The sequence below is a fragment of the Phalaenopsis equestris genome, unplaced genomic scaffold, assembly GCF_001263595.1.
Source record: "Phalaenopsis equestris unplaced genomic scaffold, ASM126359v1 Scaffold001321, whole genome shotgun sequence".
Classification (NCBI taxonomy): domain Eukaryota; kingdom Viridiplantae; phylum Streptophyta; class Magnoliopsida; order Asparagales; family Orchidaceae; genus Phalaenopsis; species Phalaenopsis equestris.
The window spans coordinates 203,815-215,552 of NW_018165760.1; the positions used below are offsets into that span (position 1 = coordinate 203,815).

At 37.0% G+C, this 11,738-nt stretch overlaps 1 protein-coding gene across 3 annotated transcripts in view; it reads right to left on the bottom strand.

Moving 5' to 3' along the window:
* Positions 1 to 1,332: 1,332 nt before the first annotated feature.
* Positions 1,333 to 11,738, bottom strand: part of LOC110034000 (leucine--tRNA ligase, chloroplastic/mitochondrial) — a 162,253-nt gene continuing 151,847 nt past the window's right edge. For all 3 annotated transcript variants that reach the window (XM_020738211.1, XM_020738210.1, XM_020738213.1), the window contains 2 exons: positions 6,814 to 6,945; positions 1,333 to 1,686 (listed from right to left, as the gene is read on the bottom strand). In XM_020738211.1, the coding sequence (XP_020593870.1) occupies positions 1,453 to 1,686; positions 6,814 to 6,945 (366 nt within the window). In that variant the 3' untranslated portion in view covers positions 1,333 to 1,452. The remainder of the gene's footprint in view (positions 1,687 to 6,813; positions 6,946 to 11,738) is intronic.

Here is an 11,738-nt window from a genome sequence, read left to right on the forward strand (position 1 = left end):
ATTTAAAAGAAGAAAATTTCACATCCTTAATACATATTATAATGTATTAAAGCACATAAGCTAATATGAAAATGAATGTCTTGTTTATCCTATTAATGTGCATACTTATTGAAATTTAGACTATCCTAAAAAGCTAAAAAATTGATTGAATAAATTTAAATTTTTGCTAAAATCCCTGACAAATCAAAGAAAACATGCTTTGCTTTGCTTAAATAAAGTTAAGTTCACGCCAGCTTGTACGGGCACCCTCCAAAGAATGACTTTGGATTCACATTTTGTTGAACTTAACCTGAGGACAAAATATAAGAAAATTTATACTCTTATTATTATATAAAATAATCTTAATTTATCTTAGACTCTCTGATGCATTGAATTGGTAACTTTCTTATATATAACGTTCTTTCAATACCTTGATATTATTTTGCCGACCCACCATAATGCTCAAAACAATTTCAAAAAAATTTAAACAGAGAATCATATGTTGCCCTACATAACAAAAGAATTTCAAAGAGCATGTTATTGAAGTTACTGTTGTTGGCTCTTCTCATTTCCTCTATTAAGTTTCGATGAATAAATTTAAATGGGAGTCTCATTCAAATCGACATTAATGTAACCGTTTTAGGAGCAGTCCGTCAAAATGGTCACCAAGATTTGTATTACTATGTTTTTGTTAGGGTTGGTGTTGACCCCGAGCGTATTGGTGTTCGATCTCCTAATATTCATAACAAGTAACTTGCCATTACACAAACCAAATCAAATCAACAATTAGAGATAATGTCGCACATCAAACCAGATTGAATGATTCAACAAGATTTTCACTGATAAACTCACACCAATAAATAAATAAATAAATAGACATTTACTTACATAACATACAATTCTTATGTATTCACATATTTCACACCCAAACTTTCATATTTACACAAATATCGCTCAAATATTTAATGTCACATCACATATAGCTCTATTACCACTTCTTAAAAGTCACATTTTAATGCATAAATTTAAAATACCAGTGCTATGCAAATAGTTAGAATTTGTGTTCTACATATGTTAACTTCCATAAGAAAAAAAAAATTCTAGACCTGATTTTCATGCAGATTCATAATATTACATACATACAAATTAAGTGATATATGTAAATAAATCTTCCTTAAAGTTAATATCATGAAGTTCACTGTGCTTGACCTTATTCAAAGAAAAATTGCTTTTGCATGATGAAAAGAATAAAGATTTTAATTTTCAGGGCTAGCTAAGTTGATAATTGGCGTTGAAGTACCAGCCCGCCCCAGAAGATTTCATTAACATCATCAAGACAATGGAATAAAATAGTGAGCAAGCACTGAAAGGGGATCAATTAAAATTAATCCAAAATGTCAACATTGATATTGCATAAATATTAAAGCTACATAACAAAAACATTATACATCGAGGATAAATAATAATCAGGTATCATGATCCAGTCATCTGAGTTTCCAAGATAACATTCAAAATCCTCCGAGGCACATATATCCTTCTCTTTACTGTCTTTCCGAGCAAAAACTTGGAAAGTTTCGCATCTGACAATGCTAATCTGAAAGCCTGATCCTCTGAACAAGCTTCATCAACCATGATAGTTGCCCTGGTCTTCCCATTGATTTGAACAGGAAGCACAATTCTTGAATCACTCAAATACTCACTCTTTGCCTGAACCACAAATCATATTAATAATAATAATAATAAGTGATGATATTTATCTTTCCATACTTCTAGCTTCCACAAAAAAAGATGACAAGAGGCAGACTTCTTGGAAGGAAAGATAAAAAAAAAATGAAAACAATGGAAGACTATTGTTATCATCGAGTCCTGTTTATAAATCACCACTCTCCATTCATCACTGTTAAGTATTCATAAGGTGTTGAACGAACTTTTCTATAAATCCATGTGTAAAACATCTACAAAAATTATCTTAGAAACTTTCTAAAAAAGAAGGCCCAAGGTTGAAATAGAGTGTTTATCTTCTCTTCTTTTAATAATATAGTAAAAAGATAATAATTCTACAGAACCAAAAGAGCTTATTCCACAATTAAAGATGTTATTCGCAACCATGTCGAATCATCCTATCTCATCAATCCAATCCTAACTTATGAAGACAAAGGGAACTTTGAGATCATTTTTTTATTTTCAAAACTATTTGATACACATGAGAACTCGTTACTCTGTTAATTCAGCATCTCTCAGCATAACATACAGCTTTCTAGTTGTTGTGACTTCCATTTCACTTCAGTCGTGCTGCAGAGAAGAATCAGAGAAGTGACAGTCCCACATAGGAAGAATAACGGAAAGGAAAATTTATAACAGATATGCCTTTGTATATTATTAATAGTTGTTGTTACAGAACCAGCTTTTAAAATAACGGCGAGGGTTATGATCGTAAACATGGTACTACATTAGATGTTAGAGGGAAGAGGAGGTAGTTTGGGAATCTACAATATGGGAGAGGGTTGTTACCATGGACCGTAGGTCTCATATGCTTTAGGTAGGGAGCAAATGAGTGTTTCCAATACACCCCCACACACGTTGACAATCCAAGGATAGAGGTGTCAGCTTGTTTGTGAGGAGCTGATTTGGGGAAGATGTCTGCAGTCAGGTCCTACTTCATAATGTAGCAAATAGATTGCTCTTGACTTGAAGTGATCACGTATGATGTGCCAGTCCACTTCAGTATACATAGTTCTGGCAGGAAACAATGGATTGTTGGTGGGATGAGGGTGAGGGCGAGGGCAAAAATGTTTTCACAATAGATGATTGTGAGGGATGTAATGGAGACTTTGAATTCTTGTAGTGGACACCTTATCTAGAGGATGTCAACACTGAGCAAGGCGAGAGGTCTGTATTCCAATCCCGTTGAGGACTTAACCATTGTGGGTTGATTCTTGGCAAACCAAGAAATAAGAATAGAGCCCAAGAAGATGTAAAAAAACAGAGGTAAACTTCTGGTAGAGGGGTTTACTAGCCCAATCAGTATTGGCATAGGATTAGAGAGACATGTTGCTCATTTTTATAGAAAGACGGGAGTTGAGTTTGCCTTTGAGGTAGTGAAGGAGATGTTTTATGAGTTGGTGGTGGTATTGAAGTGGGTGATGCATGCGTTGGCTGGAAAGATTAACTACAAGTAGATATGAAGGAATGTGATGGTTAGAAATTGAAGTGAGCCAATAAGTTATCTATATTGATGAGCAGCTGTAGTGAAATGTAAATAGGAGTTGGGTTAAGTAGTTTAGAGCGTAATGGGTTAAAAATGACATGGATTTTAGCATGCCTGATGAATGGAGGAGGTTGGTGAGGTCAGTGATTTGATGTAGAAAATACCCCTTATACAGATGATGTACTTGTCAGCCAAAAAACCTAAGAGATGGATCCTAATTGTTTGAAGTTAAATTCCTTGTTAACGGTGTGAATGAAGTTTTGTATGGCACTTGTGGAGTTACGAGTGAGAAGAATTCTGGATTGTAACGGAGAAAGGATTGGGCTGTTGTGCTGTGAGAGTGACGACATGGTGAATAACATGAGTAAAAATGGGGAATACTATTGTTTGGAGACTTGCTTTAAGCCATAGATGGCTTTCTGTAATTTGCATACATAGTGAGAGTAATAGAGGTCAATGAAACCTTGCAGTTGGGACATGTAAACTAGGTCCAATTTGTCGTGGAGGAAGGCATTGGACACATGAAGTTGCGGAATAAGCTAGTGGTGAAAGGAAGTTATGATAAGGAGAACTTGAATTGCAGGAAACTTGGTCACGTGACTGTAAGTTTCATTGTAATCTATGCTGTGAAGTTGTTTAAATCCTTAGGCCATAAATCTGCCTTGTGGCAAACTGTAGTTTTGTCAGCGTTATACTTGGTTACGTGTCCATTTGCAGCATAGTATATTATGGTTATGTGGGGGAGGACCTAAGTCCCAGCTTCCCTGTTGTTGAAAAGCGAAGAATTTGGATGACATTGCTGCTTATCAGAAAGGAATTTCTAAAGTGAGGAGGTAGACTCAGAGGAATTAGGAGCTATGAAAAGGTGATAGATGTCAAATTTTGTTTTTGGTTTGAGAGTTCCTGTTTTTGAGCAAGGCACCATGTGATGAGGTTGGATTGTAAGAATAGGGAACGGTGAGAGAGGTTGAGTTGTCGTGGCATTTGAATGAGACGTGCTTATGGAGCTTAAAAATTCAGGTAGTAGAGTAGAATAAGTGGAAGTTGGTCTAGAAGATGAAGGTTGTAAAGCAGATATGGAAAGAGTAAGAAAGGTGAGTTGGGAGAGGTGCGTGTGGACCTGGTTTGAGATAGTAGCTATTGGCGCGAAATGGGGAGGTATTTTCATCAACGGTTAAATGTCTCCAGAAAATAATTTTGGTGGTGTGAATATCATAGCAGCGATAGCCATATGATGCGGATTAACAAAGCAAGGTGCAGGGAGCTGATCTGGAAGAGAATTTGTGAGTTGTAGCTGGCAAGGAAAATATGAGCAACCAAAGGTTCTTAGATGAGCATATGTGCGCTTCCTGTTGTGCAGTAGATGCTAGGGCAGGGCAATTTGGACTGTGTTGTCCGTTGATGAGATAAGAAGTTGTTGGTAAAGGGAATATCCTTAAAAAAGTAAAAGGACAGGTGAGCAGCATTTAGTAATCTTTGATTTGTTTCCACTAAGTGTAAGTGTTTGCATTAAGCTAACCCATTTTACGCTGGCGTATATGGGCAGCTAAACTGGTGAACAATGTCATTGGAATGAAGATAAGATGTCTTCAACTCCTCCATCTGGCCTGGTGTATTTTATGGATTTATTGAGTTGTAAGAGTATCATTTTGTGGAAGTTAATGAGATGCTGTCTAGTTTCAGATATTTGGAACCAGAAAGAGAGGGAAGGGGAAAAGAACCACATTCATCAGAGGGCATCAATTTCAAAAGTATATAAATCCTAATACTAGTTACAACAGGCATTGCAAAACGAAACAGCTGATGAAATGTGAAGTTTGAATGAGATCTGGAGACGGTGACTGTAACTCTAGGGTAAGGGTGACAAAGGTGTTGATGTCAGACTACTGAACTCATATAGTTTGAAGTGCGGCAATTGTTATTTGTGCTGAGAATGGATATAGACCTTAATTAGTTGGACATCAGAGAAGAATTTGCTTGATCGTGGATACAAAAACCAAATTAATCAAATGGAATAAGACGATTGTTATATTTGGCTAATTGATAAACTGAAATGGGGCTGTGAAATAGTGTGGGGGCTCGAAGAATAAAGGAAAGATGGAGCTTACAGCTGAGGGTGGGAAGAATGACATTGCCAGTATGGATTGATAGGAGCTGATTGGCCATTGCCAACAAAGATTTGTCCTATTCCTGAGCAAGAAGTGGGAAGTTGTAGGTTGTCCAAGTGTGTGGAGAGGTGAGAGGATGCACATAAATCCAATAATTTGCAGGAATGACAAGATTTCAGACAAATTTACAGGAGATGATGGGACGAATTCTGCTATTGGCGGAAGGGTTTGTAATTTTAGTGGTCATATGGCAATTTTGAGTGGAGGATCAAAAATTTGTCCGAGGTTCATGGCTTCGAATTACAGCAGGGGCAATGGAAAGACTTTTTTTTTTTGCTAATTTGGTTGTCAATCTAATTTCTTCACTGTTAAGTAAATAGTATAAATCATCTAGGTTAACGGGATTTAGTTGAGTCCTAATGGTTCTGGTGGAAGGCCATTGAGTATGTAGAGGAAGATGTCCTCATTGTCTAGGCATGAACCAGCCATTGCAACGTTGTCCACAAGGGTTTTTACTGTTGGCAGGTAGTGGGAAATCGTCTTTGTTTCCATGGTTATGTGATGAAGTTCTTTCTCGAGTTAGATCACCCAGGATCTACTGGAGGATTAGAGTAGTCCAGATTGCTAAGGTGTTTTGTAGATGTAGCACATGGGGTAGAAAGGGACTGGAGATGATGGAGAAAAGAACTGCAGCAAGGTTCTGATCTATGAGGTGCCACAGTGTAGGGTATGGGTTAAGTTCCTGTATGCTGGAATCGGTGAAACTGAATTTGGGTGGATAGGGTGTAGTTCCATCTAGGAAGGATTCAAAGCCATTTGCATTGAAGTGTTTGAGGACTTGTGCTTTCCATACAATGTAATTGTAATTGGTAAGAGATGAAGTAGATATAGTTTAATGAGACAAAAGGAATTTTCATGTGGTTCTTTAATGATCCAAAACTCCTGTGAAACTTTTTTGTTAGAAGCCCATTAAAGTATCATTTTTGATAATTTATAATATTTTCTAATTACATCTGAAGAAACAAATAATTATCTAAATTTGAACTATGTTAGCTAAGAGTTTAAATCTGTTAGATCTATCAAAAAAAAAAAACCCCCACACCCTGAGACATCCAACCTGAGACATCCAACATTAAATTAAAATATGAAGAGTTTGAATCCAAACAAAGATACACCATAATTAACATAAAAACAATTAATTTGACCTAGATAGAATGCAGAAGGCAAGCATACAAAACAGAAAAAGAACTAAGAAACATTAAAAAACAAATTCAATTATAAAGCTACAAGACTCTTTACTACCTTCAATACTTCCATTTTTTACTTTTATCCGCCAAAACACAATATAAGAGAATCCAAACATATGGCAACAGAACTATTTATACTACATGTATAACAAAAAATAATATTATTTTGAGTGGTTTGTCTGAAAAGCAAATAATCAAATACAATACATGGGAAAATAAAGCAAATATAATAAGAAATCATCTCTTGTGCTAATGAGAAACACAACCATACCTCTGGAAAATGCTCATAAGCCAATGATTTTGAATTCCCCAAGCGAGACCATAGTTCCTCTGCTATGTGAGGTGCATATGGTGAAAGGAGTAGAACAAATGGCTCAATAACGGATTTTGGATGTCTATCCCACTGAAAGGAAAATGAAATTATGATATCCTTGGACATGTAACCCATAATCCAAAGAAATGAAAAATACATAAAAACAATCATAATTAATTCTATTCATGAAACTATAAATCATAACTTTCAAGGCTTTAAATAAACTGAGAATAAAATATAAACCTCACAGAGCAGAATTGGGTTTAAGCTGATAAAATAGACAGCTATTGTTTTACAAAGAAGGTAAAATTCACAGTAAAGTGCATAGGAACTAAACCTAAGCAGCTCGGTCATTATTTAGGTTAATTCCCGAGTAGGAAAATGAGTCAAGCTCAAACACGTTAAAATTCAAAAAGATTGTCCAAGCTCATCTTGTTTTATAATTGAGCTAAAATATTGTTAAAACCAAATGGAAGGCAAGCAGTGACCATTAAATGCATAAAAAATTTCTCAATTGATAAGTAAAATAAAATAATAAATCATTAAAGGAACAAAACAACAAAATATGCATTTTGCATGATTTCGAAAGCATGCTTAATGATTATGACTAAAGGAATGCATAAGGTAAAAATAAAATTTTTATCTATTCACATAGAAGACATCCAATTGTCATAGTAAATAGTATTTATATATATTTATACAATACAAATTTATTCATTTACTTTGCATAAGCTCAGATTATTTTTACTCAACAAGTTATAAAGCTGTGCACATGCTGTTAGAAAATGTCAACTTGGATTGACAGATTGATTCTCACGAAAAACAAGCATTAAATCATACTCTGATTGCACAATGTTGATTCAGGTATACTTTTTAATGGCATAAAATAATGCTACAGCTCAGAGTAGCAAGGCACACTATTTTCGCTACACTGACAAAAAGAGGGTAGACTAAATAGTGCGGGAAACATAGTCTATGTAAAGTATGTTCTAAGGAATAACACGAATAAAAAACATTTTTGTTGGATTAATTTTTTGAATGATACTTAAATTACTATTATTGAAGCTCCATTTTGAGAGCTACCAGCGCATGAAAAACTTTAAAGCATTTGAAACAATAAAAATAAAAAGCATGATGAAGAAGATATGATTTGGGAGTTAACGATGATGGAGCAAAATTTTTTTTTATATGATGATGATAATGTTTCTGAAGGTCATTGATTTTTATGCAAAGAATAAGTCATATATGCGAAGGTTTTCTTTTATTTTGAGACAAAACTTCAAAGTTCAGCATTTTACCCTAAAACTAAGCCTGCTACAACCATCATTATTTTGTGTAAATTTAATTGTATTGTTTGCCTTTGATGGTAATTTTTTTAATCTATTGCTTCCATTGACATTCATTACGCTAAGAAAATATTTGGTTCTACTATGTGACATTGATTGTGCTTTTTAGCTTTTTAGGATTTTTTTATATTGTCGGATTATTAATAAATCTTTCATGATTTTTAACCTTTGTGATATTTTCAAAAATAGCATGCACTATGCTTTGAAATATACAATTTGGCTCCACGATACTCTTAAGCTATTCGCCAATGACAAAAGATGTTCACCATAAAAGTGTGGAATAAGCAGGTTTTCATGATCAGGTCTATAGAAATGCAAAATAAAAAATAATAATAATAAAAAAAAAAAAAAGAAGTACGACATTTCAAAGGAGAAGCACATGCTACGATAGTAAACCAACATGCAAGAATTTTAAGAATCAATATCAGTAATATTATGTTACTTTTCTTGACAATAGTTATAACGGATAAACCGAAAAACATTAGAATGCAAAATTATTACTGCTGAAACTTCAAAAGGAAACATAAGCACAAACGAGCCCATACGATGAGGATGGAGGTGGTGAAGCCGACTGGACACCGAAAGAGAGGTGGTTCGGGGCTTGCTGTAAGAGATAAAGTGGTTGGAAGGGGGTGTGACTGCAGGTTGCAGTGAAGGGGAAGGGTGGTGTCGGCAGGTGGAGGTGTACGAAGGGGGGACAATAGTATGCTAAGTGTTGGGGAATTGGCGGCAGCATATGGGGCTGCAAAAGTGGGCTGACAACAATAGTTGGGGGTATAGGGTGGATCCAACGACAGCAAGAGGGGCTGGATAACGGCAGCAACAACCAATGATGGAAGTGGGACTAGCGGAAGCTGAAACATGGAGGTGGCATAAGAGATGAAAATGGCGAATACGCGTGAGGTAGAGATCATCACCACATGGGGAGCAACATACAACCAAAGCACCACCTGTCCTCGGATACCGCCCACAGGTGCTAAAAATGCTCCTCAGATTGGTTGTTTACCAGAATGTCGTCAAAGTATACGACAACAAATTTCCCAATGTAAGCCCGGAATACCTGATTCATTAGCCTCATAAAAGTGTTCCGCGTGTTTAACAATCCGAATAGCATAACTGTCCACTTGCATAAATCATTCCTTATCTTGAAAGCGGTCTTCTACTCGTCTACTGACCTCATCGGGATCTGGTGATAGCCACTGCATAAGTCCATCTTGGAGAAGATAGTGGCTCTATGCAACTGATCCAAGAGGCCGTACTGGCGAGGAATGAGAAACGGGTACTTGATGGTAATCATGTTGACAACCCTGCCGTTAATACACATCCGCCACCTTCTTATATACCATCAGGGCGGGGCAGCACATGGACTGGTACTCACCAACCCTCACACAACTAGATATTGTACATGTCGTTGCAACTCTTACTCTACAGGTCTCAATCTGTAGGCAATTAGGTTTGGAAACACTGATCCAGGTATCACATCTATAGCGTGTTGAATGTCCCTCAGTGGCGTTAATCCCTCTAGGAGAATGTCTGTCATCACATCCTAGTATCCTAGAAATCATGTAGTAGTGACTCTAATGGTGTTGGTATCTCACTCTCCTCCTCAGTTCCCTCTAATAAGACCAATGTAATTGCCACTCGAGCATCCTGGACTGAGTGCATATAGGTGACACTTGAGACTAATCCCTTCTCTGTGCCCATCTACACCTTTTACATCCCTAACAGGAAACAAAAATATGCGTTTCTCATGCTTTTTAAACGAGTAAGTATTCTTGAAGCTATCGTGTTGGGCCATGAGGTCGAACTGCAACAGCCTCCCCAACAAAATGGGCATGCACACACTTGCTCCTGTAAATGATCCCCAATTGAAAATTCGACAAAGCATTGAAGATCTACATGTCTCAATTTTCTTCTTTAATCAGGAAGGAAATAGGATTGAGAATGTTTTTGCATAGCCAATCCTAAACTCTTCACCATAAGCGTGAAAACCACATTTTAATAACTCCCACTGTTGATGATAAGACTACCAACGCTGCCCTTCACTATAAAATTGGAGCGAAAGATATTGTGTTAGCCATGACTGGTCTCTTTTCGATTCTAACTGCAGAACTCTCCGTATGGCTATATCTCCCTCGTCACCCTAAAGCTGAAGTTCTTCCTCAAGACTATCCTCTGATGCCTCGTCCACGTCCTCGACAATGTCATGATCCGAGAATAAGACAACTCCGCTCGTGGGATGGCTAGAGGCTATGTGTCCGTAGTTGTGGCATCTGAAACACTTCCTGGTAAGCACTGTCCTAAAAGAGCTGCCCTTTTTTGGCTTCGTTCCACTCAGTTCTGTCTTTTCATTTCTCTGTTTTGTCTTGCCAACTCCGCCAAAGATACCCTTCTCAATCGTTTTAGTTGTAGGTGACTGCCTGACTGAAGACTGCTGTCTGAATAAAGATCGTTTCCTGCTCTGGTTTTGTTCTTTCCACGCTCATAGCTAAGGTTTGAACATCCCCAAACGACCAATATAATTGTAACTGTAAAACAATGCTAATAGCGGGCTTCAGGTCCCTCAGGTACCGGGCTATGGTGTGTTTCTCTGGCTCAACCAACCCATACTTCATCTACAACTGGTCAAAATCTGCGTAAACTCCTCCACTGAACAATCTCTCTGCTGCAAGTCGTGTAGTCTAAAGAAACATATCCCAATGATAATGAAGCGGAAGGTAATTCCTCTACATCTCTTTGCTCATCTTTTCCCACTTGGTAATCTTATCACTGACTTCTTTCTTCCTCTCACTGTGTAAGTTCTCCCACCACGATAAGGCGCTTTTTTTCAGCAAGATAAATGTTAATTTTATCGGTTTGTCTTATGGCACTTACTTATATCGAAAATTTGTTCAACTGATTACAGTCAGTGGATAAAGTCATATGGATCCATGTATTCATCAAACTCTGGCAGATCCACATTGATATTGTTGTGTCTTCTTTGATATTGAATTCCGAAGCGAAAAGACCAATGTTTCTCATCACTGATGTCTTCTTTGTTAAACAGATTCAAATCCTCGAACCTGTCTCCCGTTCAACTCTCTAGCTCACAGTTATGGGTAATCTCCTATCGGGTTCCCTCATCAAGCTCTGCGCCCATTTGTTGAAGCTAACGGATCTCCCGCTGTAACTCGTCCCGGGTAGGTTCCGACATATATCTCCATGGTGGTATGATTAAAGTTTTAGTTTTGAATGGATGGTTGAAGATAGAAAAGAAAAAAAATTTGGTGGATAGGCAAGAAGGATGCTTGGAAACCCTAGCATGGGAATAGAGTCGAGCAAGCTCCGATACCAAATGATATAGGAGTTAACCTTAAAAACAACATAACCCAAAATTTTTATTCCTGAAATTTTAAAAGGAAATATAACAAGGTTCTTAAAACAGAAAATAAAGAACACAAGCACAAGCAAACCCCAAAGGTGAGGACGGATGTGATGAAGCCGACTGGACAGTGGAAGAGAGGTGGTCTAGGGCTTTTGGCAAGAGACAAGGTGGGG